Source organism: Bubalus bubalis, chromosome 14 (genome assembly GCF_019923935.1).
Source record: "Bubalus bubalis isolate 160015118507 breed Murrah chromosome 14, NDDB_SH_1, whole genome shotgun sequence".
Lineage (NCBI taxonomy): Eukaryota > Metazoa > Chordata > Mammalia > Artiodactyla > Bovidae > Bubalus > Bubalus bubalis.
The window spans coordinates 19,113,542-19,141,426 of NC_059170.1; the positions used below are offsets into that span (position 1 = coordinate 19,113,542).

Sequence of the window (27,885 nt, forward strand, 5' to 3'; positions counted from 1 at the left end):
CCATAGAGTCCGCGCAGGGGTTGGGAGCTAGAGTGGCCGCCTGCGTGAAGGCGTGCGCCTCGTTCTGTCGGAAATCCCCTAGGGTGGAGGCGGAAACGGAAACCTACAGAGGGGAGAGGAGGGTTGTTGCCGCGTGTGGAGGTTGCGTTTACCTGGTGAGCGGTTGTGGCTGGACACCGGAAGGGTCAGCTCGGGGCGCCCTGAGTCCTGAGGGGTCGGGTTCGGAGGATTCGGGACCAGAGAGTCTGGATGGGCGCGGTGGGCGGGACCTGAGGGCTGAGGGCCGAGTGGGGCGGGGTTGCAGTGGGGCTGACGCGCGGAGGCTGGGGGACGGTGACCTGGACCCGGGAGAGGATCCACAGGCCCTGAACTCCAGTCCCACAACCCCTAGGCCTCATGGCGGTCCGTGCGTCGTTCGAGAACAACTGCGAGATCGGCTGCTTTGCCAAACTTACCAACTCCTACTGCCTGGTGGCCATCGGAGGGTCGGAGAACTTCTACAGGTGCCATGGGAGCCCCGGGCCCGCGGGCAGTGTGTGGGTGGGTGGCGGGTAGAGGTCCTTGGAGTCGGACTCCGGCAGAGTGAGGAGGGTTCGGGCCCCTTAGCCCCGTGATCATTGAGTCCGTGTCCCCACAGTGTGTTCGAGGGCGAGCTTGCTGGTACCATCCCCGTAGTGCACGCGTCCATCGCCGGCTGCCGCATCATCGGGCGCATGTGTGTGGGTAAGCCGGCTGAAGGTCGCCGAGGGAGGGAGTGGAGCCTCCCAGCGCCTTTAATCTTCCCCCTAGAAGGGACCCGGAGGACCCAGGGATTTCTAGGCTTTCATCCATCATCTCCAGCGACTACAGAATCTCTCAGTTCTGTGCCGGACCCGGTCTAAGTGTCAACAGATCAGGGACAACCTCTGGCAAAGGTTTCTGGATCATTGTAATCAAAACGTTAAGGGCTTTCACTTTTACAGTTGTTTCAGTCCATCTTCACTGAAGACCCTGGGAGGTAGGAATTACTGGCCTAATTTGACTGATGAGGAAGCTGAAAATCAAAGAACCCAGGTGACTCACCCGGTTCCACACCTAGTGTGAGGCAAGACTGGATTGTCATCTCTCCCTCTCTGGCCACTGACTCTGGTAGATTGCTTGCTCCTTCTGAGGGTCCATTTCTACCTCTAAAAAATGACAAGCTAAGATTCTGGGGCATCCTGTGCAGTTACCTATTTAAAGCTTAAGTTCTATTTACCAGGTACCCCTATATCCATCAGCACTGTTGTCTCTGGCATCTGGTCCATCCTTTGAACTGGCTCCGTTTTCCTTTACTGCCACCCCTTGTTTGTAGTTCTGCTCAAATAGGAGTTTTTCCTTTATTTTTTATTGTAAGCCTGATGATCTTGGACTCTGAGTGTTTCTTATTCAGGCAGAACACTCTTATCTCTGGACTTGGTGATCTTTGGACTTGAAGCTAGTTCTTATGTAATAAGAGAGAATTTAGCCTGATCATCGGTGTGTGTGTGTGTGTGTGTGTGTGTTTAAAGGATGGGAGAAACTCATAGTTCAGAAGTTCGCAGTTGTGTCCTTGCAGAGTTAGGCAGAGGTTTAGTCATTGTTGTCACGATATAATTATAGTTCATTCATGTTGCTGTGTACTCAGTTTTGTGTAAATGTACCACAGTGTATTCATTCATTCTTTTGACAGTGGGTATTTGGGGTAGTTTTCAGTTTGATCTATTATGAGTAGTGCTGTTATGTTTCTTAGTGAACAAATGTATGTATTTCTGTTGAATATATAATATCTGGGAGAGGAATGGCTGGGTATCCAGTGTACTAGATGATGTCACATAAGTATCTGAAGTTGCTGCCCAATTTACACTCCTATTGGTTGCTCCATATATCTTTGCCAACCCTTGGTGTTGATGTTCTTTTTAAGAATTTAGCCATCTGGTACGTATGAAGTGTTACCTCAGTTTTTAAGTAGCGAAATATACAACTGATGCCCAAGAGCCCTTCCTTTTGGTCCTGGTCATTCCTGGTGGATGATGGTGAATTGGGCAGGATGTTTGGGACAGACTCCTAGGCCATCTCTGGCCTGCCCAGTGGGACTCCTGGTTGCCTGGGTGCTGTGTGGCTTAGTGGTTTGGAGGACTGGGGTCTGGATCTAAAGCTTTCCTGGGGAACCTACCTGGACTGGGTTGTATTTTCAGGCCCCAGCGCTCAGCAGGTCTTGTGAATTTACAGTTCATCCTTACACAACCTGCCCTAATTTGGGTCTCTCCAGGGAACAGGCATGGTCTCCTGGTGCCCAACAATACCACTGACCAGGAGCTACAGCACATTCGCAACTGCCTCCCAGACAGCGTGCAGATCCGGCGGGTGGAGGAACGGCTCTCAGCCCTGGGCAATGTCACCACCTGCAACGACTACGTGGCCTTAGTCCACCCAGACCTGGACAGGGTGAGGCAGCCCAGTTTAGCCCAAGAGTCACAGGATATTAGCCTAGTCAGTGGTTAGCCACTGTTCTTGCTTATCAGGCAGGAGTTTGGGGTATCTCTTGTGGTTTCTCTTTACACCTGGGCTCCTGCAGTTCAGGCACTGGTTGGAAGAGTGAACAGAGGCCTTTCGTGATGTGACCAGCTAGGGAAAAGAAGCTAGGGAGTGTATTAATCCTCCCTGTATTAATCAGGGAGATTGACTCATTCAGACTTGCAGCCGGGCTGGAGAGAATATTGACAGTTGAACGCTTGCCTGTGGGTTAGAGGGAAAGAAGGTGATGTGGAGACCAGCCTCTGGCTCTTCAGGGCATGCATGGCTTTGTAGCTGGCCTTGACTCTGCTCCAAGCTGTATTCCCTCCTTTTTCTGGGTGAAGCTTCCATATGCAGCTGCATAGCAGAGGAATGAGCTTAGGGAGTCACGCCCTGGGTGGGTCTGGGTGTGGAGGCCCTGGGTACTTTGATCTGTTTGTTCTGGGTGCTGAGCACAGTACCTTTGGCTGACAGGAAACAGAAGAGATCCTGGCTGATGTGCTAAAGGTGGAAGTCTTCAGACAGACAGTGGCTGACCAGGTGCTGGTAGGAAGCTACTGTGTCTTCAGCAACCAGGGAGGGCTGGTACATCCCAAGACTTCAATTGAAGACCAGGATGAGCTGTCTTCTCTCCTTCAGGTCCCCCTTGTGGTAAGCAGTCATGTTCTCTGACCTCTGTTTTCTGCTGGAGCAGATCCCTTTGCCCAATATTTGGGAATCTGGGTTATTACCTGTCGCAGTTTGGGGTTGAGGCTGCGGGTCAGAGACCAGGGACTGGGGAGAGTCCTCATGACTTGGCTGTTGGTGCCATGATCCACACTGAGCCATCCTTTGGCAGGCGGGCACTGTGAACAGAGGCAGCGAGGTGATTGCTGCTGGGATGGTGGTGAACGACTGGTGTGCCTTCTGTGGCCTGGACACCACCAGCACAGAGCTGTCAGTGGTGGAGAGTGTCTTCAAGCTGAACGAAGCCCAGCCTAGCACCATTGCTACCAGCATGCGGGATTCCCTCATTGACAGGTATCTGGGCCTTTCTTCTGTTGAGGGGAGGGGAGGGAGATGCAGCTATAATGGGAGCCACACTGTTCATACCGGTGGTTTCTCCTCTGTGAGGCTACATCCACATAGTGCTGAGTAGGCACAGGTGCAGTCCACAAGCATTGCCTGAGTATCTGCCCATCCCCATCTTTGAGGACGTTGACTCAGTGTATCCCTTCTCTAGGCTGTCTTGCTTTATCGCTGACCACCTTCTTTTATAGTTTTTAATCTGCCTGTGTGTTGGTGTATCCAGCCAGTAGCCTGAGACAGGAAGGATCTTTTTATTGAGGGAAGAAGGGAAGGCTGCTTTGGAGCCTCAGGGACTTGGGGGTGGATGTGGCGAGTGCATCAGAATCACCGTCATCTGTACTTCGGTGGGTTTAAATCAAAAGTGGGTTCTTGAGCCCTAACTCTGGAGATTTTGGAGTGTTAGGCTGTAGAATCTCCTCCTTTGGAAGAGCATCAGGTGCTGGATGTTTAGTACCCCCTCCCCCGCCTTTTGTGGCTCTGGAGGCTGCCATGAGACACTTAACTGGAGTCCAGGAAGGTTTTGGGGAAGACAAATCCATCAGCCTGGGCTTCAGGGAATGAGTAGGTAATTGAATATACAGACATAGGGTGGGAAAGTGTGGAGGGTATGAAGGGAAAAGGTTTTATCCCCAGGGTTGAGGACTCTGAATGCCCATGTCAAGAAGTTTTGACTATAGTAGGTGTTTTGACCTCTGTGTTGGGATGCTTATTAATGTAGATTCTTGACATCATCCTTCAAATCCTGATTCCCTCAGTTTGGCGGAGGACCCAGCCATGTGTAGTTATTTCAGTAATTTTTCCTGGGTGATTCTGATGAGGGCAATGTGGAGACCACACTGACAAACTGCTCTCAGCACTGGAGAGCAGTTGAAAAGGTCTGAACAGGAAAACGGTACCAGTGGTTTTGTCATTTGTTTAACAACTTTTATTTTTTAATACCTACTATGTATCAGACAATTATGATGTGGTGATGAATAAAATATACCCTCCCTCCCCTTTTGGAACATTGACCCTCATAAAACAGTACTTCCACAATTAACCATTTAATTAAAGAACAAAACAGAGAAACTTCTTAGCAACTGAGAACAGAAAGAAATTTCTGTAACCTGATAATTCAAGTCATTTCAGTTCAGTTGCTTAGTTGTGTCTGACTCTTCGAGACCCCATGGACTGCGGCATGCCAGGCTTCCCTGTCCATCACCAACTCCTGGAGCCTGGTCAAACTCATGTCCATCGAGTCGGTGATGCCATCCAACCATCTCATCCTCTGTTGCCCCCTTCTCCTCCTGCCTTCAATCTTTCCCAGGATCAGGGTCTTTTCCAATGAGTCAGTTCTTCGCATCAGGTGGCCAAAGTTTTGGATTTTCAGCTTCAACCTGATAATTGTTACCTACTAAAAAAAACCAGAGCAATGTTGTATTTAATGGAAAAACTTCAGAAACTGCCAGGCAGAACTGCTTACAGGCAGCAGCACTGGTCAGCATTGTAGTTACTATTTTTAAAAAATGGGTATTGATAAAGAAGAGACAAAACTCATTAGCCTCCTTTGGCTTTGAACCTGTTGAGTTTGAGGTGCCCATGAGACCTCACAAGGACGATGTCAGATAAGGGATTAGAAATGTGTACTTCAGGCAATTCCCTGGAAGCCCAGTGGTTAGGACTCACTGCTTTCACTGCTGAAGGCCTGGGTTCAGTCCCTGGTCAGGGAACCAAGATCCTGTAAGCTGTGAGGGGCAGCCCCCCCCCCCCAAAAAAAGATGTCCTTCACTTTTACAATCATGCAAATGATTATCACCTCCAGGAAGAATGTTCCGGCCCCAGTCCTACCACTAGAGGATTTGTGACCTAGTCGTGTCTCTTTTCCCTCTCTGAGCACCCCCCTTCTCTTGTCTAATTTAGTCTGTTGGACTTGACCTGTGAGGCTCTGATTATGATCAACAATCTGAATAAGTTATTTTGAGTTCACCCGCTTGAATGGAGAAGGAGTTACTTTTCCTTTTTAAGCATTGAGAGTTCTAGACTAGATTGTTACTTGTGGGAGTGGTGGAATCTGGAAGGGGCTCTTCAGGGCAGAGCTGGAACAGAGGTCCTGGGGTGAGGGTGGAGGCAAGCACCTTGAGCATGGAGAGTGAGCTGTGCTCTGACACCTACTGACAATACTCCTTTCTCTCTCTCCAGCCTCACCTGAGTCAGCTTCCATACTGGTCCTGGCTCGACTTTGGCTCCCTCTCAGTGTTCCACCCAGTCCGTCCTGAATGCTGGCAGGGCGGTGGCAGAGAACTCACCTGGACTCGTGGCTGTATGTCCAGCCTTTCTTCATCTGTGCCCATCTCCTGAATCTATAGTTACTGCAAAAATGTGCCACATCATGCTGGCTGGCAGGTCCTATGGCTTCTGGCTGAGAGCTCTGTTGTCTGTGCCACCCCATTAAAGGGCAGCTTCCTCTGGCCATTCTGAATGTGTTGTTTGGGGATTTCAACCTGTACTCAGCCCCTCATCATTGTTCCAGGGGGAAGGTGGAGCAGGATGCACACACCCCTTAGTTTTACATGCCCCCCATCATTAGCTTCATCCCAGGGCAAGAGAAAGAAACACGCCATTATACTACCGTTTTCTACACGACTTCAGCCTTATCGTTTTGGCTTCAAAGAATGAGTCTGTTTCAGCTCTCCCCTACGCCAGTGTGAGGATCCTGAAGGGCTTTGGGGCACCTGGCCACAGGGCAGCCTTGTCCTCCTTGACCCGCAGTGGTGGATGGAGGTTGTTGGCCTGGCTGCTAGGTGCCCTGGACAGTCTCAGACTCATCTCCCGCCCTTTGCCTTAGGGCCTTGGGTGCGTGTGGAGCCAGGCTTGGGGAGGCGTGGGTAGTTGTGGCGGATCCCATCGTCTCCGAGTTGCTCGCGGGGCGGGGCCCCGGGACTTGGGGGCAGGTTTGGCCGGTTGCTGGTGGGTGGGGTCGGGTATGTTGGGCCCCGCCCCTGCGTCCTGAAACCTTCCCAGGCGCTTAGGGGGCGTGGTTCGTGCGCCGTGACGTCAGGACGCCAGTGCCTCCAGACGCATCTGCGCTGGCGAGCGGGGAACGGAGACCCGCGCTGGGACTGTTCCGACCCGGGACTCCGGCGTTGCGAGGTGAGGGGCGGGCCCCAGCGGGGCGGGGCGGGGCAGGGGTGGTGTGCAGTCGGCCCCGCACCTGACGGGCCTGTCCTCCTGCAGAACATGGGCGCGCAGCTGAGCGGTGGCCAGGGCTCCACGGAGCCGCCGCAGCCCCAGCCGCAGCCGCAGCCCCAACCCCAGCCTGAGGCGCCGGAGGGCCCTGCTCGGCCCCGGCCAGAGCCCAGCCCCTGGGGGCCGCTGGACGACGTGCGCTTCCTCATCACCTGCACCTCCTGGTACTGACTCTCCGCCCTCCGCAGTTAGCGCCCGCCGCCTCCTGTCGTCCGGTCCGCTTCTCCTGGTGGGGCCTTGTCTCTCCCCACCTTCGCCCACCCTGGAGGCGCACGGAGAGTCGGGGAGCTCGAGGGGGACTGGAAGGAAGCCTCCTCTGCAGCCTCTCGGGGCGCCGTCTTTCCTCCGGCCCCTCCCGCTACCCTGGATTTGTTTGCTTCTTAGCCTGCACCCAGTCTAGCTCAGACTTTCGTGTTTTGCCCACCCCACAGTTTCTCCGGCCGTCTGGGTCCTGGGGCAGCCTTCTCGTCACAGGCTTCCAGAACCAGGTCAGGACTCTTGGTAAGAAGACCCCAAGGCTACTGACCTCACCTCACCTCACCTCATTTTTCCCTATCACCAAGAACTGGGCTCTTGCTTTTGTCCTGGTCATAACACCTTGTGTCTTGACTTCAGAAAAGACCTTGCCACAGTGAACCTGCCCATCCGTACCTCTCCTGGGAGAGGTGCCATCCTGGGTGGCCACCCTGGCATTATCCGGTTCTATCCCTGGGACCCCAGTCACAGAGGGCCTCCAGGGCCAGCCTTTTGGAGAGAGAGGGCATCTGATTTTGGGGGCTGGCAGATGAGATGCATTGGGCAGCTCTCAGACACCCCAAAGCATCCTGTCTCCCAGAAGCTTCTTTAGGCCACTCAGAACCTGATCCCTGTTCCGACAGCCCAGGGAAATGACACGCTCTGTATTTTTGTTTTATTTAGAAATGATTTAAAAAACATTATACAAAGGCTGATCAGTTTAAAATGTGACTGACACTGAAATGCTGTGATGTTCCCCAGACTGAGGGGAAGCTGGGCTCTGGGGTCCCCAGTGCTTTGCCCCTCTGTCTGTCTGCCCTGTCCTGGGATGATGGACAAACAGATGACACCAAAGCAGGAGAATCCATGACTGGAAGCCTCCAGGCTGAGCCCTCTCTGGGCCTGGCCCTGCGTCCCTCACATCTGCAGCCTGGGCTGCCTGCCTCCATCTCCTGCTCTTTCTCAGCTGACCTCAGTAGTACCAGGAGCCAGTGGGGAGCCTGGGGCACCTAGAGCTTTCGCGAAGTGAGAGCACCAACCTGAGGAGTGGAGAGGGACCAGGGAAGGGGGAAGGGAGGCCGAGGAAAGATGGATAAAAGAGACACTTCTGATCTCATCTTGGACCCTGGAGAGGTCCACAGGTGGGGACCCAATGCCCAGCAAGCCCACTAAATGGCCTGGGCAAGTAACAGCCTCTCTGTGCTTTGTTTGAGGGCACAGTGAGAGTTATCCTTGGCCTCCCAAGGACTACATGAGTTACATGTGAGTGGACGGGTGAGCTAATAAAGTGCTTTGCAAAGTATAAAACACTGTACAAACCTATGAATCACTAATATCTCCGCAGTTGTTCCCCACCCCGCCCCAGGGAGCCCGCCCTTGACCAAAATGAGGAAAAAAAAAAAAAAAAAACCAAGGATGATGATGGAACACAGTGGACCCATATAGGTGTCTCTGGGACAAAAGAGATTTTGCTCAAGATGGCTCCCAGAGGCCCTGTCTGCTACAGGTTAAGCAGACCCAAAGCTCAGAGGCCACAGGGTAGGGGGCAAGGCCCGTGCAGGCTCAGAGGCCCTGCCAGCACCCCCAAAGATTGACATCTCCTCTTGGATTTGGCAGAGAGCCCATGGACATCATTGAGCCCATTGGTCCTGCCTCTGGCTCCTTAGCAACAAGCAGGTCTGCCTCTTCCTGGGTTGATGTGAGGCAAGCCAAGCCCTAAGAATTCCTGCCAGAGACAGTGAAGGGCGGGCCCCTAGGCTTGGGCCTGTTACCAGTTATGGGTACCCTTTTCCAAAGAGCAGTGCAGGGTGGTGGGCCCAGAGAGCTGGGTTAGCAGGGGCCAAGCTCATGGTATAAACACTGCTTCTGGGCTGAGAAATTGAGTTGGTCTCAGGGCACCTAGGGGTGCGGGCTCTGAGCATTTCAGAAGACTGCCCTGGGCCCCTTCCCCCAGGATCATGAGAGTGTTGGCCTGGAGTCATTTCTGTCTCACTGAAGCAGGCTGAGCTCTCATGCCACAGGTGACAGGCTGGAGCAGGGCAGGGACTTGGGGGATGGTGAGAGAGACTGGAGAGTAGAGGACAGCTACAAACTTAAATCAGCCTCCAGAGAGGGGTCAGCTCCTGCTCCCACCCTGTAGCCTCATTATCAGGGCCTGGCTCCTGGGGTGTTGGGGCACTGGAGTGGCCTTAACAGCACCTTGGTCCTTATCGCTGGGGGGAGGGCTGGCCTTGCCAAGACAGTCACCACTAATTCACCTAAAGCCTCAAGCAGCCTTTGCAAAATGGGACTTTAAACAATAGTGACAGGACACTGAAATATTCACGACGTGACAGCTGTGTCCTTGTCAGACCCAGCTGGGCCACAGCCCTGCCTGCAGCATGTGACCCTAAATTCCGGGTCTCAGAGGAGACCCTGATGTGTGGAGCAGGTTTCCTGAGGGGTCTGCTATGGCAGCAGGGGAAACCCAGGCTTGCTGCCCACTGTGTCGGCAGCAGGGGTCCTGTAGCCGTGGAGGACAGTGGGAGTGGGGTGGGGGGACATCTGACCAGCAGGTGTTGGCAAAGGGGGCCAGGACTGGTGGCATCTCCCAGATGGGGCCAAGAGCTGTGCTGGCTTCCCACAGAAGGTGCTGGGTCCAGCCAGGTTCAGCGCCGTGATGCCTCATGGACACCACGGGGCGCAGTGACCACAGGGCCTCCTCCTGGCATGGGCCCTGCCTCCTGACACGGCCTGGCCTGTTCCCTGGAGTAGGGAGCAGTTACCCAGGACAGAAGGCTGGCAGCTGGGCGCCAGGCACCCATCCTGGCACAGCCGCCATCACTCCCTGCCCCATGCTCAGCCCAGGCCAATGCACCACCACTTCAGCTGCATGACCCCTGGCCTAGGGCCCTGCTGGCCCCGGTGGGCAGTGGCCAGAGCTGCCGCTCAGACCCTGGTGAGGAAGGGCCTGGCCAGCCAGACTGAGTGGACAAAGAGGGCTCTGGGCTGCTCACACCCACTCCTGGACCGGCCGCTTATAGTAGGTGACAGGCTGAGGGCCCGCCTTGTTCTTGAACTGGAAGATGGTGTAGACCAGCACCAGGATGCAGAGGGACAGGATGCAGGGTATAACCACAGCCACCGCGTTGACAGAGCCGGGCACGTCGTTGATGGTCACCATGATGTCCACGTCATCCTGGGGCAGCCTCCGCTCCTTGCGCCGCTCCGCCTCCTTCTGGTTGCAGCCCATCCAGTCCCGCAGGATGTTGCGCGGGTAGCCTGGCTCCACGCTCAGCTTCTGGTTGTCAAACTTCCAGTAGTCCCGGCCCTTATAGAAGTACGTGTAATCTGCAGAAACACGGCCCAGCATCACCATCCCAGACACTTCCTGCACCTGCTCTGGGCCAGCAGGAAAAGGCAAGGGGCTGTGGCGGTGTGGAGGAGGGGGCGCCTCCCACCCGAGAGGAGCCCACGAGCAGCTCTGAAGGCGGGGGTGGGCGCATGCGGCGGTGGGGGCAGCATGCTGGAATACTTGGAGTGCCCGGCACACCCCGCAGAGGGTATGGCTGGTCAGGGAGTATGACCTGCCCAGCTGCAGAGGCACCCAGACCCGGACCAGCCCATCCTGTCATCTCAGAGGTGCTGGGAAGCCACTGAGGGGCTTTAGGTAGAACTGGTGAGTTCATTTTGTGTTTCCTAGACAAGGACCCTTCTCAGCCCTGTTGTACTATGCCAGTGGCCCCTCATGCCCCCCACCTCAATATGGGTCAGATGCAACCCCCTACTCAGAGCTCGTACAGCGCTGCCTCCACAGCTAGCTCCAGGGCTGCACCTGCTCCTGCCTGAGCCAAGGGGGACAAGGAGCCAGAATTCTCTTGTCGACAGTGGACACCACCTCTTGGTAATTACCATGCCTTTTTGGGGGCTTGGCACACATGACTTCACAACACAGATTGCAGGGTCGCTGGGACACTGCTGGGGGAGGGGATGGAAGGCAAGGAGGCAGCAGGGCTTGGCAGCCACCACAAGGCTCCCTGCAGCAGCCGTATCGCCCGAGCCAGTCCTGATGGAGAGCAACTCATGTTCTCCCATTGGCCGGCTCCTCACCCTGGCTGGGACTTTCATTGGCTAAGGTTCCTGATGTCACCTGTCTCTGAGGCTCCCCCAAAGAGTAAGGCCACGTGTGTAAAGCATCAGTGACACAGGAGAGCCACCAAATAGCAGCTCCCCTGTTAGCCCCTGGCTTTCTTACCAGAGACGTCTCCTTGGAGAGCCCTTCCTGACAACCCTCTCTCACAGGGCCCTCTGCTCAGATGCTCTCTCCCAAGTGCTTTCCCTTACTGCCTTTGTTGCCACCTTACTTGTTTATTTGCCTCTAGGCTGGGAGCCAGAGATGCGATGCACATCTCATTCCAAGCTCCATCTCCAGCCCTCCCACACAACCTGGCTCTCAGTAATTACTGTGGAGTGAATGAATGCCTGTCATCCCATAAAAACTAAAACACCCTAAACAGGATGACGATAATGATAACAGCTGAAACGTACGTGGCACGGGTCAACTGCTCTACGTAATTGATGTTCATCCTCACAAAGCTCTGTGAAGTAGGGACCATTATTATCCGCATTTTATAGATGAAGAGACTTAAGTGCTATGCCCAAACTCATATTGAGTAGTGGGGGTGGGCTATGAAACCAGCCAGGTTGGCTCCAGAGTCTGCTTTTGACCAGATCGATGGAGATGAATTCAACAAACATTCATGGATACGTGCTCGGCACCTGGCAAGTCCCAGCCCCTCTTCTTCCTTTTGGTTGTGCTGTACAGCTTGTGGGGGTCTGAGTACCCCAACCAGGGATTGAACCCAGGCCCTCAGCATTGAAGTACAGAGCCCTAGCCACTGGACTCCCTCAGTCCTTCTTCTTGACAAGCTTCTAGTCTAGTGGGGAGAGAGGCTCTGAGTCAGCCTGCCACCCAGGAGAAGCTTAGAAAATATCTCATACGTTAAAAAAAAAAAAAAAAGGCTTCTCTCTGTTATCTTCAAGCCCTGTGAAAAAGCCCTTTGGATCGCCACATCCATCATTTCAGATCTGATAACTCAAGGCACTCCTAGAGTACTCCTGAGGACCTCTGCTTGAGAAATGCTGCCTGAGGGAATGAAGTCAGTCTATGAAAGCCTCTCAGTTGTGAATGATGCCCACAGATGAGAAACTGACTTGGCAGCTGTTAGGATTAAGTGACTGTGACTGTGAGTCGATATGAGGCAGTTGTCTTTGCCACCAGGTGGTATTTCTCAAACCTGGATACCATGAGAGTACGCCTCCCATGGGTGGGCCCGGATGAGACCTACACTAAACCAGATCCCCCCAAACCCAGCCGGGCTCTTACGTACATCCTTCCTTGCTGATGAAGGCCCCTTGGGGAGCCTGGGGGATGCCCTTCCACACGGTGATGGGCTTGGGGTAGCCAGGGTCCGTGGCCCGCCGTTCCTCGCTGTAGCGCCAGTACCGCTCGCCTTTGAAAAAGTAGGTCTTGCCCACAGGTTCCCAGCGCAGAGCTGTGTCAATGCCTTCTCGGGGCAGACAGCTGCCCAGCTCTCCCAGGCTGTGGGGGTACCCAGGCTCCACCGTCACCTCCTTAAACACCCAGTATTTGTCCCCTGTGGCCAAGAGGAGCCCAGGATTAGCTTTCCTCAGTCATTCAATGCCGGAGATTGTGGTTAGAGCCACTTGCCCATCATCTACTGGGACCGAAGTCATTCATGAAGCCAGTGTCAAGGGGAAACAGCCCTAGGCCAGCTTGATTCCCGTGGCAGGGGAGGCTGGGGCCCCTCGGCCCAGGCAGAGCTTAGAGGGCAAGAAGCCAGAATCTAGTGTCAGGTCCTGGGCAGCTCGCCCCACGCTGCCCCAGCTCTGTGCCCCACCCTCTTTTCGTTTCATGTGACTCGCTCCTTGCTCCTTTCTGGGTGACCTCAGCCTCTCCTGGCTTTACACACACACAAGTACTTCTACCAGTGACACCCAGCTCTGAGGCTGTGGCCCATGGCCACTCTCCCAGTGGACCTGGCCCCAGGCCCAAGACCCTGATTGTCCACTGACCTTTGGGAATTTCTAGGTCTGCTTCCAGAGTTCCTCCTCTCCACTGCGAGGGCTCCCTCCCTCACCACCTCTCTGCCCTGCAGCGTCCCCAAGAAGGTGGCATCCTTGGTCCTCTTTCCTCCTCCTCTCAGCACTCAGCCTCTTGCAAGGACTTTTCCATCTCCTGACCTCACTGCTCCTCCCGGCACAAGCCTTAGAGACATCGCCCTCCTCAACTCCAGTAACATCCTCAACTCCAGAAATGGCCTCTCACCTCTGCCCTGACTGCCACCTGCCCTCTGGCTCTCTGCTGCTCACAGACGAAGAGTGACTGCCAGCACTGGCCTAATGGATCGAGGCCGCAGTCTGGGTGGGCAACCAGGGCTCTCAGGACTCTCCCCTAAACTACCTTTCCAGGCATGGCTCTCGCGTGGCACTCCATGGCCATCCTGTGGGTTTTCTAAAGGACTTGAACTACTCCTTTGGCTATGCTCTTCCTTCCCCTTGGAATGCTTCCCTCGCTTCTCACTACCTGTATCTTATCCTTCTGAGGCCTGGCCAAGTCAAGATAACCGAAGTGAAACAACCCAGCACAAGCTGGGTGAGCCGGACAACTATCTCCCCTCCCGCATTCCCTTACCTCTCCAGCCTGTGCGCCCCCCTCCCTCCAGGCTGTTATAGAGCTCACGCGGTGGCCTCCCGTGGAGCATGGATGCCCTTCAGTTGTCCACCATCCTCTACCCTGTGTGGGTGAGGCTTGTCACCCCACCAACTCTGGCACATAGAAACCCTCAACGGTCACTCCCTGACAGGGGTCCGTCCTGTCCAATGTCAGTGTTAGGGCTAGAAAGACTCTTGCAGGAGATCCACCCTCACCCGCCGCACCCCCTCAGACCTGTCTTGCCTCTTCAAAGGTAGAGAAAGGGCGTCCCGAAAAGGGAAGGGAACTGTCCCACCCCTCTGCACAGACCATGTTACCTTTGAAGAAGACAAATCTTCCATCCGCCCTTTCATAGGCTGCGTCTATGCGGGCAGGCAGGCCCTTCCAGAACTGCTCGATCTGCATGGGGTAGCCCTCCTGCACCCGGTTATTGCGCAGGCGCCAGAACCAGCGATCCTGGGGGTTACGATGAGGAAAGAAAGAGGCATAGCCTTTGAACCCAGTGATCTCAGCCCTGGGACTCGGGCCCCAACAACCCAGCAACTTCCCCTGGTCGCCCCCCTGGCAAGCCTCCATGAAGTCTGTCCATTTACTGCATCTAAATTCGGAGCCCAATGCTGAAGCCAGGATGCTCATCACCTCTCTTCAATAAGGCATCCAATGGCTCTTGTTGCCCAAGGGGTCGCAAGACAGAGCTGACGGACAGGCCTAGGGGGGAAAAGGAGGCAGCGTGGAGGAGCTGGAAAGGATGGTGCGGTGCCTGGGTTGACCACAGGAGGGCAGAGGAGAGTTACTGACATCAGAGGGGCCCTTCCCGAGGCTGGGCAGCAGGGGGCGCTCATTGATGCCGGGCAGAGTGCCCGCCTCATGGCTGGCTCCAGCTGGCAAGCAGGGCAAGGACCATGGGAAGCAAGCTGTGGAAATTCCCCCAAGCCCTGGCTGTGAATTCAGGCTCATCCTCTTACAGTTGCATGACCTGGGGCTCAGTACTTGAAGAGCCTCACCTGCACTGTGCTGTGCTTAGTCGATCAGTTGTGTCCGACTCTTTGCGACCCCGTGGACTGTAGCCCACCAGGCTCCTCTGTCCATGGGATTCTCTAGGCAAAAATACTGGAGTGGGTTGCCATGCCCTCCTCCAGGGGATCTTCCCAACCCAGGTTAAACTCAGGTCTCCCGCGTTGCAGGCAGATTCTTTGCTATCTGAGCCAGGTAATAATGAAGGGAAAGATGAGAGATTATAGGTGAAGCACCTAGAACAGTACAGGGCACGTAGCTGGTGTTGATTAAATGGTAGCTCAACAGGCCAAGTGTGGAAAAAAGCCCTCCTCCGCACACTGGTGCCTTGTCCCACTGCAGTCCTGGTTGGTAGGCACTCTGGGCGAGGCCTGTAACTTCCCAGGGCCTCAGTTTTCTTATGTGTCAATGGGAATGATAAAACCCAGACTTGCTTAGGAATCATTCAGCTGGAGGATCCAAGGGTACAGAAGAACGAACATGATACATGAAAGATGGTTCGAAAGCTAGAGAAGATTTGCTTTTTTTTAGATGTTTTACAAAGCACTTTCACATCCAGCTTTTTAAACCTTATTTTGACTTTCACAACTCCTGTTAAGTAGATCTGAGATAGAGTCTTAAGGAAGGCCTAGTAACTTCCTTTGAGCCTCACAGTCAGAGCAGGACTGGGGTGGACCTCTGTTGCCTGATTCTTGGTCAGAGCGCAAAGCTTGGTGGGGAGAATCCACAAGGGGCGTGGGGTGGGCAGCCCTCCACAGTCCCCCAGTGTGCTGGAGACGCACTGCCCAGCCCCCCGTCAGTGGAGAGCTTCTCACCTGGGGGCTGGAAGTGTGGTCAGTAGGCAGTTTTCACCTGTTAGCCTCTCTGGGGATGGTCTCAGCTCCAGGCAGCTCCCCCAAAGTCATGGCCTCCTTTGTCCAGGGACTGAATAAAGTTCCAGCCATTTGGGGCCCAAGTGGGATGACTCTGATGGGCCATTCTAGTCCCAGAGCTCTCTGCGGGGGTGGCCAGGTCTGCAGTGGGCCTATTAGTATTGTTTATTTCTCAGTAGTCTCTGCGATCCCATAGACTAAAGCCTACCAGGCTCTTCTGTCCATGGGATTCTCCAGGCAAGAATACTGAAGTGGGTTGCCATTTCCTTCTCCAGGGGGATCGTCCCAACCCAGGGATCAAACTCAAGTGTACTGCATTGCAGGCAGATTCTTTACCATCTGAGCCACCAGGGAAGTCCCTTTAGTGGGCCTAGTTGCTACTCATTAATGTCTTCTCCTCTTGCCCTGCCAGGCCTCCCTCTCTTCCTTCCCACAGATGTGGGTCCCAAAGGTGTGTCCTAGTCAAAATTCTGCATCACAGGACTACCCTAGCAGAAGTGGTTAAGACTTTGCCTTGCAATGTACAGGGCACAGGTTCGATCCCTGGCTGGGGAACTAGGAGCCCATGTGCCTTGGGGCCAAAAGGCCAAAACATAACAGAAGCAATATTGTAACAAATCCAACAAAGACTTTTAAATGGTCCACATCAAAATAATCTTAAAAAAAAAAAAATCCTGCATCCCAAACACTGTCCCAGAGTCGGCTTCCCTGACAACCCAACTGCAACACAGGGAGCAGGCCACCACCCTGTCCGCCCATGGCCAGAGAGACCCGAGCAGGACAAGGGACGTGACCTGGCCAGCTTTCTGTCAGGGGCACCTCAGAACCATCCTCTCGGCCCTGCCAGGACCAGAGACAGACTCAGCCATGGCTGCACCAGCCCCTACCCCAAGCCTCCATCATCACAGGCACAGCTCGTGGGGTCTGCACACACCCTTCGTTAGAGCAAGTGACTCCCCCAGCTCTCGGGGAGAAACCGAGATCCAGACAATGGACATGACTTGCTCAGAGTCACAGACCAGAGGCCAGACTCCAGCACTTTTTCCCCAGCATTGACCCCTGGGAAGGGGCAGACTCACCCATCTTCCCCCTTCCCTCTTGAAAACGGTCCACTGACCCAGCAGCGCCAGAAAGAGACCCGGTGTCCTGGCTGCTGGACTTGCTCCCATCCATCTGGGCCCCCCCAGAAGGCCTAATCCCAGAGCAGCCGCTCTCTCCCACCCATGGAGGGGAGCACCGAGGTCCTACCTTAAACACAAACATCTCGCCCCGGAAGAGGGCCACCGTGTTGAAGTTGCCGTCACAGATGTTGGGTTTGGCGCCGGGTGTGGCTGGTCGGTCCCCGAGGGGTGGCCGCGGGGGCCTGGGCTGGCGCTCGTGTTTCCTCTCGGACGGTGAGTGGATCCTGCGCACCGGCAGCGTGGGGAGGGGCCTGGTGGGCTCCAAGGGCTCGGCCGGGGGTCCTGGAGAGAGGGGCTGCGCCTTAGGGTGGGGCAGCCGTTCCCTGTGCCCCACTGCTGTTGCCTCCGCGTCGCCAGGCAGTGTGAGACAAGCCTGTCACACTTCAGCCTCCTATTCTGTCCCCCCTCCCCACTGTTTACTGCCCCAATCTTTCAGAAAATAGATGAAAACAGCCATTAAATGGGAACGCTCATCTTCCCACCCCCAAAGCTGAGATCTTCTCTTTCTTCTCTCCTCTTACGAGAGAGCAGGTGTCCCTCAGTGTCCCCTTCCCTCCCCGCCTGCTCCCCTCTTTCTTCACCCTGCTCCAGTACGGCCTCTGCCCCGTGACCCGTGGAAACTCCTGTCAAGATCACCCATGACCTCCATGTTGCCAAATCCGACAGTTACTTGACTCAAACTTTGATGTCCATATGAATCATCCAGGGGTCTTGATAAAAATGCAGGTTGAGATTCAAGAGTATCTGGGTGGGGGGGCCTGCCATTCTGCATTTCTTCAAGCTCTCAGGTGAGGCCAAAGTTGCTGGTCTGAGGCCAGACCAGCAAGATCATAGAAACACTTTCCTTAAAACACTCTTCTCTTCCAGAACCCTGCACTCTCTTGGTTTTCCTTCTGCCTCCGTGGACTGTCCCGGCTTTGCCTCCTTTGCTGGCAGCCTTTCCTCGTCCACTGCACTCTACGGGTCAGCACAGCCGTGGGCCCTCTTCTCATCTCTCTGTTTTGGTCCCTAGGTGCTTCTCAACTTGGGCTGCGAGGATTAGGATTACCTGGAAAACTTTGAAAACCCTGATGTTCAGAAGGCACCCCAGACCAGTTAAAATCCAATCTCTGGGGGCGAAGCCTGGGTAACAGTATTTTAAAAAATTCAAGTCCCAAGATGATTCCAATGGAAGGCCAAGTTGAGAATCACTGCCCTCTGTGATCTCTTCTAGGTTCACGGCTGTAAAGACCCTTGATGTTAGAGCCGTCCCATGGGATGTTCTGTGATGACATAAATGTTCTATATCTGCACTGTCTTGTATAGCAGCCTCTAGCCACGTGCGGCTCTTGAGCACTTGAAATGACTATTAGCGTGGCAGAGGAACTGAAATTTTAATTTTATTTAATTCTAATTAATATGAATTTAAATGGCCACATGTGGCTAGTGGCTACCATATTGAACACCAAAGACCCCAAATCAATATCCCAGCCCAGATCTCTGAGTGATAGGAGTCAGTCCCATTGCTCTGTGATTACAAAAGCCAGAAACCTTGGCGTAATCCATCCCCTTACCCCCATGTCTACTCTCAGCAAATATGGTCCATTTTATTTTTAAAACACCTTGCAGTCCCCACCACCTGTCCAGTCCTCCATGGCTTCACCTATGGAGATCCTACCCATCCTCCAGGCTTTGGGTGAGGCCACCTCCTCTGTGAGGTCCTCAGGGCCCCAGACGGAGCCCTCCTCCCACACCTCACATCCTGGGGTCTGTGGGGGTTGTACTATACGGACATGCATCTGCTCTCATAAACGGGTCTTCCTGTCTCAACTGCCTGGACAAGAACAAGAACTTCCGGCACCAGTGTGAACAGAGCATGGAGAGGGTTATGGTAGCAGGCCCCTCAAATCTCATCAAGGTATCAGCCTAGTTTCTTTTTTTCTTGTTTAAGCAAAAAGCTCTGGTGATAATACTCATCCTGTTGCACCACCATTTCTTGAGTGGACGTGTGAATCTCTTGGCTTGAGGTGGGACCCCTTGAAAGGGAACTGCAGGAAGTAAGGGGAGGTGCGTGGAGGGAAGGTAAGTGGAGGAGGGGGAATGGGTGGCCCGCTCGTCACTTTTGTCCCTCCCAGTGGCAGCTCGGACCCTCCCCTAGGTGTCCCAAGTGTTCAGGGAGGGAGGTGGGGAGCAGCCTTGCCCTCTCTGGTTAAGCAAAGATACCACAGGTCTCTAACGGTCAGACAGTGGTCAGAGACTGCAGTGCTCCCCAGCCTCCCCCTCCACCCAGGCAGTGACAGCCCAGCCTCGAGGCGAGAAGGGTGGCCCCTCTCCCCTCCACACACCGTAGATCTTCTGGATGCCCTGGAGATCGTCCTGAGGCAGCTTGAAGTTGTGCGTCTCCATGTACTGGTAGAAGGGCGCCATGATGGCGCTGGGGTCGTTGGAGTGCTCGAGGCCCAGGGCGTGGCCCAGCTCATGCACAGCCACCAGGAAGAGGTCATTCCCTGCAGAGGGCGAGATGGGGAGGTGCCCGGGGTGCCCACTTAGGTGTCAGTGGCAGCCAACCCATTACTTCAGCAATACCCAGCATAAGCTTTGTCTCAGGCCCTGTGCCAGACACTGGGCCATACAGAGAAATCAAGACATGTCCCCGCCTTCCAGAACTTTCCATACAGTGGCAGTGGTAGGGGCAGAGAAAAGAAAATAAGTGAAATTAGTGTTCCAGGTGCTTCAATAGCTGTCTCCAGGGGTCAAGTGAGGATTCTGGGGAGGAGGGAGAAGTTACTGACACTTGGAAGGAAGATGTTCAAGGGAGAGCTTCACAGAGGTGAAGCTTCAGGTAAGCCCATAAAGATAAGAAGTTAGTCAGGAGAATGGATTCAGTGGGAAGGAGAGGAAGAGGGGTGGGGGTGGCCTTCCTGGCAGAGGGAACGCCTGTAAACAAGGTCCAGGGACAAGCAGTTTCATTCCACTTGGCCCTGGAACAAAGCAGGAGGGGAGGGCCAGAGGGAGATGAGGTCAGCCGGCTGGCGGGCAGGGCTTGTGATGCCCGCGCAGGAATTTGGATTGGCTTCTTGGTCCGCGGGGGGTTTGAGCAGGAGTGGGGGTGGCAGCATGATGTAATCACTCCGCAGTCGGAGGAAGGATCAGTGGGTGATTAGACCAGAGGCGGGGAGATCAGAGGGGTCTGTCTGGAAGTAAGAAAGGGCCTGTGCCAGGAGGAGGGAGCGGACGGGCAGAGGGGAGTCCTTGGGGCGGCAGGCTGGCCGTCATCTTCAGAGACCCGGGGGTAGGCGGGGCTTGGGTCACACAGCAGCTCTCAGTCCTGAGGTCAAGATCAACGCGGGGACTCAGATGCCTGTGCAAACAACAAGATCCATGTGCTGAAAGTGGGATGTGGGATCCCCAATGTGAAGCTGAGGCAGCAACACAGCAGAGTGGTCATGAGCTGGGCCCCAGAACAGGACAGGACTTGTTCATTTCCAGCTCTACCTGCCGCCCCACCCCCAGCTTTGTGAACTTGCCCAGAAGGTCTACCTCCTGAATCTCAGTGTCCTCATCTGTACAATGGGGAGATCACATCTACCTGGAAGGGCTGTGAGAGGATTGGATAGGATAAGACACGTGACAACAGTTGTTACCATTCAAAAGGCAGAAGCTTGGTCCCCGGAACAAGCCCATTGACCAGAAATGAAGCATGAAGCCATAGGGGTTCCAGAAACCAGATCCTCTTAAAGTCAACTCCCCTGAGTGTCTTGATCAAGCCTGGGACTGGGCAGGCCCTGACTTTGCGAGGATGAAGTTGCCCTGGCTTTGGGAAAGAAATCCAAGGGGCAGGAAGTTGAGCAGGCTGGCATATCAACAGTCCTGACTCATATATGTCCAGTTACAGACTCCTGCTGGCCTCGACCTCTGGCAGTTGAATGTCCCTTGAGCCCTGCCTCTATTGCCCAGCCCTAACAGATGGTAAAGAATCTGCCTGCAATGTGGGAGACGTGGGTTCGATCCCTGGCTTTGGAAGATTCCCCTGGAGGAGGGAATGGCAACCCACTCCAGTATTCTTGCCTGGGAGATCCCATGGACTGAGGGGCCTGGTGGGCCACAGTGCCTGGGGTCGCAAAGGGGTGGACACTGCTGAGTGACTAACCCTTTCACTTTCAAGGCATGTCACAGCCCATTCCTGCCACCCTGAAGTGCAGGGGAGGCTGCTAGGAGCCCAGGAGGTGCTCAGGACTCCTTGCACCCACTCTGGCCCCAGTGTAAGTGGTCAACTTGCCCTACACCCACCCGGCTGAGGGCCCCCTGAGGGCCAGAGGAGGCAGGGGATTGCAACTGGCCTTCCTGGGTAAGGTCTTGGGGAGAAAGAAGAGCCCTCTGGGGCACACGTGCCTGCCTGCCGCGCTGCTGATGCCACCGGTGCCTTCAGCGAAGGGGGATGGGTGAGATCAGGGCAAGGTTGGCCAAGAACCTGGGGCTGGCCTTCTGCTGGGGCAGGGCAAGCTGGCATGAGGAGGCCAGGCTGCCCCCAGTTGCTTCCTCAGGTCCTGGCCCCTCTAGCAGCAGGGAAGGGTGAGCTCATCTCTGAGCTCCATCCCAAACAAAGGCGGCTGCTAGCGCCAGCGGGAGGCAGCTCTGCTTCCTGGGGTCCAGTCCTGGCTCTGCTCCTGGCCTGTTCCACGACCTGGGACAAGCTGTTCGGGCCTCGGTCTCTTGACCGGGCTCTTCCTCGGTGGGTGGGGGTGGGAGGGTGTCCTCAGCTAGCAACCAGGGAGCAGAGCCTGAGCACCTGGCCAGCCTCTAACTCTTGGTCCTGTGTCTATTACCTTGTGAGCCTCTGTGCCGGGTCTCGGCAGAGAAAAGGAGGAAATCTTGAAGGAAAGGGGCCTGTGGATTTGCTCCAAGGACCAAAATGGCAGAGGAGAGCTGGGGAGCTGGAATACTACTCCACAGAAACCCGAGAGACCTGTTCAGTGTGGGGGGACACTTGGGGAGATGGAAGGAGAGAGAAGAGGGGCAGGAGAACTCCTGGAGCTTGTGAGGCGAAAAGCAGAGGGATGGAGAAGACTCCCGTGCTTAATGAGCAGGAGGTGGCTAGGGGCTTCACCATCCAAGAGGGCAAGGGGCAGAGAAGTGGCGTGGTCAGAAGTGGCGTCCCCGGGGGTCAGACTGCCAGGAATCCTGGCTCTGCCCTGTCCTAGCAGTGTGACATTTAAATCTCTTCATCTGTAGAACAAGGGGACTAATGGTACCTTCATCATAAAAATGGGGTGAAGATTAAAGTGGCAAGGTATACACAAATGCTCACACCACCTCCAGGCACGGAACTATCGCAGTTACTTATCAGGGTCACATTGAGCTGTGACGTCTCTTCAACAGGGAGAGTTCCCTTGAGCTGGGCGCTCAGGTCCTTTGGGCCTCCTAGCAAGCACCCAGCAGTCTACTCGGCCATTCCAGTATACCTGATCTCAGCTTCCTTCCCTTTTCTTAGCACCTCCATCTTTGGTCAGTCCCATCTCACTGACTCCTGCACCCCCCAAAATGGTATGTGCTAAGTCGCTTCAGTCGTGTCCTACTCTTTGGGACCCTATGGACCATAGCCTGCCAGGCTCCTCTGTCCATGGGATTTTCCAGGCAAGAATACTGGAGTGGGTTGCCTGCCATGCCCTCCTCCAGGGGATCTTCCCGACCCATAGATGGAACCCCGCATCTCTCATGTCTCTTGATTTGGCAGATGGGTTCTTTACCACTATCGCCACATGGGAAGGACTCCAGAATGGGATGGCATTTCCTTTTGCCTCTATTCTTTTGCCAGTGCTGTGCCCTCCACCTGGAACAACCATACTCCTTCAGTGTTCAGCCACATCCTCCAGGAAACCTTCCTTGATTTCCCCAACTGGCAGCAAGTGATTCCTTCTCTACACTCTCCCAGCTGTTTACCTGTCCCATCTTGATGGCCCTGACCTCTTTCCACCCTCCATCACAGCCAGGAGTACATTCTCTTCTGCCCCAGGACTGTGAGCTCCTCGAGGGAAAGCTCTGTTCTTGACAAGGTAAGGTGACAGCAGCCAGGACAGAACCATGCTGAATGGGCAGTATTTTTCCAGGGGCAGTCTTTGGATGACCTGCAGCAGAACCATCTGGGGCGACTGTTAAAAATTCAGAGTCCTGGTTGTGAGACAGCTCATGTTTTCTTTGGACAAGAGTCAGAACTTTGCTCTGGAAAACCAAGCATAAACTTTCCAGATGCAGCTCATAACCCCAGAAATAGACTGCTAGAAACGGGAATGCAGCCATTGCCCGAGGACAACCTTTGGAAGGAGACAAAAGGGACCACGATTGATTGAGCACCTGTGTGTTATCTCATTTAATTTCCACAGAAACTCAGTGAGGGCGTGAGTTCAGCCTCCTGGGAATTTTTAAAAAAATATGCTTATTTTGTTTGGCTATGCCAGATCTTAGTTGCTTAGTTGTGGCACGTGGGATCTAGTTCCCCAGCCAGGGATCGAACCTGCATTGGGAGCGTGGAATCTTAGCCACTTGACCACCAGGGAAGTTCCCCTCCTGGGAATTTTTGGTTTGTTGGCTTTCTGCTCTAGTCTTCTGCTACTGCCTGTGTGAACTTAACCACTCAGAACAATCCTTTCCTTACCGCCCTGCCAGTCTAGTTCCCGGGGTGAGGAGTGGTCTCTACAGTAACTGTGAGGGGCTGGCCCTGTGACTCTTCCGGTCTTGTCACCTTCCCCGGGGCTGGGCTCCCTCCCAGTCTCCTCTGCTGACTTCACTGCTTGATCCATTGGAAAGAGATGAAGACATGGGGTGCCTGGGATACTCCCCGAACTTAGCTTAAAGGTGTGGTGGGCCAGATTGCCCTTCACACAGACTCTGAAGAGGCGGGGAATTAGAATCATCTGCACATTTCAGGAGTGGTTCTCCAGGAGCACCTTCTAAACACACAGGTGGAGGAGATTCTGATTAAGAAGTTTGTAGTTAGGGCTTCAGTTCAGTTCAGTTCAGTCTCTCAGTCGTGTATGACTCTTTGCGACCCCATGCACTGCAGCACACCAGGCTTCCCTGTCCATCACCAACTCCTGGAGCTTATTCAAGCTCATGTCCATTGAGTTGGTGATGCCATCCAACCATCCCATCCTCTGTTGTCCCCTTCTCCTCCCTCCTTCAATCATTCCCGGCATAAGGGTCTCTTCCAATGAGTCAGTTCTTTGCATCAGGTGGCCAAAGTATTGGAGTTTCAGCTTCAGCATCAGTCCTTTCAATGAATATTCAGGACTGATTTCCTTTAGGATGGACTGGTTGGATTTGCTTGCTGTTCAAGGGACTCTCAAGAGTCTTTTCTAACACCACAGTTCAAAAGCATCAATTCTTCAATGCTCAGCTTTCTTTATAGTCCAACTCTCACATCCATCCATGACTACTGGAAAAACCATAGCTTTGACTAGACTGACCTTTGTTGGCAAAGTAATGTCTCTGCTTTTAAATATGCTGTCTAGGTTGGTCATAATTTTTCTTCCAAGGAGCAAGCTCAGCTGGTAAAGAATCCGCCTGCAATGCGGGAGACCCTGGTTCAATCCCTGGGTTGGGAAGATCCCCTGGAGAAGGGAAAGGCTACCCACTCCAGTATTCTGGCCTGGAGAATTCCATGGGGTGGCAAAGAGTCAGACACAACTGAGCAGTTAGGGCTTAGGCAACCTTTTTAAAATAAAGTCCTCTGGGTGAATTTTATAATGGTTGGGTCAGGCTGACACACCTGTACCAACCATTCAGCCTTCATGTCACTCAGAGTGGGACAGCCTGCATCACAGGTGCTTCCCAAATGTGATACAACAGGGAGGACCAGTGCCACCTGGGGAGCATTCTCTCCAGAAGAGTCAATCCAGCCAGGCCCGTTGATCTGATTATTGTGTGTACCTGCTAAGTCACTTCTGGCTAAGACACTTCGTGTCTGAATCTGCGTGACCCCAGGGACTGTAGCCCACCAGGCTCCTCTGTCCATGGGATTCTCCAGGCAAGAATACTGGAGGGGGTTGCCCTGCCCTCCTTCAGGGGATCTTCCCAACTCAGGAATCGAAACCACCTCTGTTGTATTGGCAGGCAGGGTTTTTGTTTTGTTTTGTTTTTTAAACATCTAATTATTGATATTCAGGATAGACAGGGAAGAGAGATAAGGTAAGAGTGCACCTAAGTCAGAGAAAGACAAGTATCATGATATTGCTTATATGTAGAATCTTCAAAAAATAGGTACAAATGAATTTATCTGCAAAACAGAAATAGAGTTACAGATGTAGAAAATAAACTTACAGTTACCAAGGGGTAAGAGTGGGGAGATTGGGATTGACATGTACACACTACTATATATAAAATAGATAACTAATAAGGACCATATAGCACAGGGAACTCTACTCAATTCTCTGTAATGGCCTATATGGGACAAGAATCTAAAAAAGAGTGAATATACGTATAACTGGTTCACATTGCTGAAAACTTGAAACTAACACAACAGTGTAAATCAACTATACTCCAATAAAAAAGAAACAATTATATATAAAAAAAGTGAACTCGAATCTAGTTGACTCTAATGCCTATACTCAGGACAAATGACCCAGTTTCTTCAATAGGTACAGGGACGAGAAAAGCGAGGTGACTTGTAATAGAAAGTGTCTTAAGAGACGTGTCAACCATGAATGATGTGTGGATGCTGTTTGGATCCTGATGCAAGTAAACAACTGTAAAAGCCATTTCTAGGTGATTCGAGAAAATGAACAGATTGGGTATTGGATTTTTTAAATTTTATTTTTGGGTATTGGATTTTAAGAAATTATTATTAATGTTGTTGGGTTTGATCATAATTTTGTGGTCGTGTTAAAAATAGTCTGTTAGAACTCAGGGGGTCCCCTGGTGGCTCAGATAGTAAAGAATCCACCTGCAATGCAGGAGACCCAGGTTCTATCCCTGGGTGGGGAAGATCCTCTGGAGAAAGGAATGGCAACCCACTCCAGTATTGTTGCCTGGGAAATGCCATGGACGGAGGAGCCTGGCGGGCTACAGTCCATGAGGTCACAGAGTTGGACACCATGGAGTGATTAACACTTTCACTTTTTTTTTTTTTTACTTTTAGAACCTAGAGAATGAACTTATGGTTGCCAGTGGGGTAGAGTGTGGGAGGAGGGATAGACTGGAAGTTTGGGATTGACATGTACATGGTGTTATATTTAAAACAGGTAATCAATGAGGACCTACTGTAGAAAGAAATGTCTTTTAGCAAGAAGGAAAAAAAAAATCTGTTAGGGGTATGTATTGGGTTGACTAAAAAGTTCAAATGGGTTTTCCCATAACATCTTACAGAAAAACCCAAATGAAATTTTTGGCCACTCCAGTACTACAGTATTTACACATACAATGACACTGTATTTAAAATTTCCTTTAAAATATATATTAAAAAAAAATCAAGGTAGGGGGAAGGTAGATGAATCAGTACTGATGTAATGTTGATAATTGCCGGATTAGGCTGATTGGTGCCTGGGGGCTCCTATTATCATTCTTCCTACTTTGTGAGCGTGAAATTTTTCCTAACAGAAATTTAGAATAGAGAAGAAAGCCACCAAAAAAAAAATTCCCAGGAAGCTGCCATCAGTGCCCTCACTGAGTTTATGCAGAAATTAAACGAGATAACATGCAGGTGCTCAATCAATCCTGGTTCCTTTCGTCTCCTTCCAAAGGCTGTCCTTAGGCAATGGCTGCATTCTGGTTTCTAGCAGTCTATTACTGGGGTTATGAACTGCCTATGTATAATTTGTGCATGGTTTTCCAGAGCAAAGTCTTGACTCCTATCCAAAGAAGACATGAGCTGTCTTGGAATTTCTATCCAAATTGTTGATTGTTGGTGACAATGGGGTGCGACCGACAAGAGGGTATCAGGATGGTGCCCATCCACTCCTCCCCACATGCACCCCCAGAAGTTCTCTGGATTTGGGGACTGGCCCAAGGTCTCCACCAGCAAGGAGCATTGTAGAAGTGTACACCCAGAGCTGGGAAGGGCAGGGCAGAGGAAGAGTATCTTTAATCATTCATTTATCTCTCTCAGGGCTCTGACCGTTATCAGCTAGCAGTGCCTGGCACATAATGGGCGGGCAAAACTGTTAGTTCTCCTCTCTTCACACTTTATCAGTGAGCACAGACCACTGACTAGTTGACACTGATCCAAGAATAAGAACGAGATAAAGAATAGGTGTTTGGAAAGCCAGGAAACACATTGAGGACACAAGGGAAGAAATGCCTGGGCAGAGGGGATGGAGCTGTATGGGAAGAGGACCGAACAAGAGGGGAGGGGCCAGGGAAGAACGAGCGGCTTCATAGCGCTGGCCAGGCCACCCCCTGGATCACCCTCTGACACGCAGGCCGAGTCAGGGTCCCTGATCTATGCAATGATATGAAAAGCTTTCAAGGAGGTGGTCTGCAGCAGACACAGTCTCTGAGGAAATGGGCATTTAAAGGCTGCTCTCAGCCTGAAGCATCACCAAGGACAAAGAAATCACTAAGGATTCCCAAATTTAAGAATCGGAATCTCCAGGGAAAGGGCCTGGGAATCCACATTTATAATAAGAACCCCCAGTTGATTCTTATGATCAGGCAAGTTAGGGAAACTGCAGATTAAGATGGTGTTCCTTGAATGCCTACCTCAGAAGCCCTTGGGGAATTTATGAGACCATATGCAAATTCTCACGTGCAAATTCCTGACCCCAGAACCAGAGAATCAGAATGGCAAGAGGTCAAGGGCCTGCAGCCTGGAATCAGAATTCATAAAAAAAGTTTCTAGGTGATTCTGGTGTGCGCTACAGTGGGAGAGCCATGGAAACAGCAGGGTGGCTAAGAGTATGTTCTCTGGAGTCGACACACCTGTTTTGAAGCCTTATTTCCCCATTCAGCAACTGTGGGCCCTTAGTAGGGACCTTAGTAGGTTACTTACTGTTTCTCTACACCTCAGTTTATCTATCTGTAAAATGGGGATAGTAATAATAACATATACATATTATATAGTATGTGGAAAATATTTTGCATAGACCTTAGA

At 52.9% G+C, this 27,885-nt stretch overlaps 3 protein-coding genes across 4 annotated transcripts in view; 2 read left to right on the forward strand and 1 right to left on the reverse strand.

Annotated features, from left to right (window-relative positions):
- Window positions 1-13: 13 nt before the first annotated feature.
- On the forward strand, window positions 14-6,033 carry EIF6 (eukaryotic translation initiation factor 6). 2 transcript variants are annotated; one of them, XM_006042568.4, is made up of 7 exons: window positions 14-155; window positions 392-503; window positions 638-723; window positions 2,270-2,445; window positions 2,989-3,165; window positions 3,353-3,534; window positions 5,761-6,033. In XM_006042568.4, the coding sequence occupies exons 2-7, from the start codon at window positions 397-399 to the stop codon at window positions 5,768-5,770; spliced, it is 738 nt and encodes a 245-aa protein (XP_006042630.1). In that variant the 5' UTR covers window positions 14-155; window positions 392-396; the 3' UTR covers window positions 5,771-6,033. The 2 variants fall into 2 exon arrangements, with proteins under 2 accessions (XP_006042630.1, XP_006042631.1); XM_006042569.4 differs by having other exon boundaries at window positions 87-184.
- A 273-nt stretch (window positions 6,034-6,306) lies between these two features.
- On the forward strand, window positions 6,307-8,349 carry MMP24OS (MMP24 opposite strand). Its single transcript, XM_025263589.3, has 2 exons — window positions 6,307-6,711; window positions 6,796-8,349. Exon 2 carries the CDS (start codon window positions 6,799-6,801, stop codon window positions 6,976-6,978), a length of 180 nt encoding a protein of 59 aa, XP_025119374.1. The 5' UTR covers window positions 6,307-6,711; window positions 6,796-6,798; the 3' UTR covers window positions 6,979-8,349.
- The window catches only part of MMP24 (matrix metallopeptidase 24), a 53,209-nt gene continuing 33,024 nt past the window's right edge, over window positions 7,701-27,885 (reverse strand). Inside the window, exons 5-9 of the mRNA XM_025263585.3 lie at window positions 19,148-19,309; window positions 16,891-17,105; window positions 14,074-14,212; window positions 12,411-12,677; window positions 7,701-10,371 (exon numbers count right to left, since the gene is read on the reverse strand). Coding sequence (XP_025119370.2) covers window positions 10,034-10,371; window positions 12,411-12,677; window positions 14,074-14,212; window positions 16,891-17,105; window positions 19,148-19,309 — 1,121 coding nt within the window. The 3' untranslated portion in view covers window positions 7,701-10,033. The remainder of the gene's footprint in view (window positions 10,372-12,410; window positions 12,678-14,073; window positions 14,213-16,890; window positions 17,106-19,147; window positions 19,310-27,885) is intronic.

Coding starts and splice junctions, on each gene's coding strand:
- EIF6 (XM_006042568.4), top strand. CDS start 397: ATGGCGGTCCGTGCGTCGTTCGAGAACAACTGCGAGATCGGCTGCTTT. Junction 504..637: donor GGGTCGGAGAACTTCTACAG/GTGCCATGGGAG, acceptor GTGTCCCCACAG/TGTGTTCGAGGGCGAGCTTG. Junction 2,446..2,988: donor TCCACCCAGACCTGGACAGG/GTGAGGCAGCCC, acceptor TTTGGCTGACAG/GAAACAGAAGAGATCCTGGC.
- MMP24OS (XM_025263589.3), top strand. CDS start 6,799: ATGGGCGCGCAGCTGAGCGGTGGCCAGGGCTCCACGGAGCCGCCGCAG.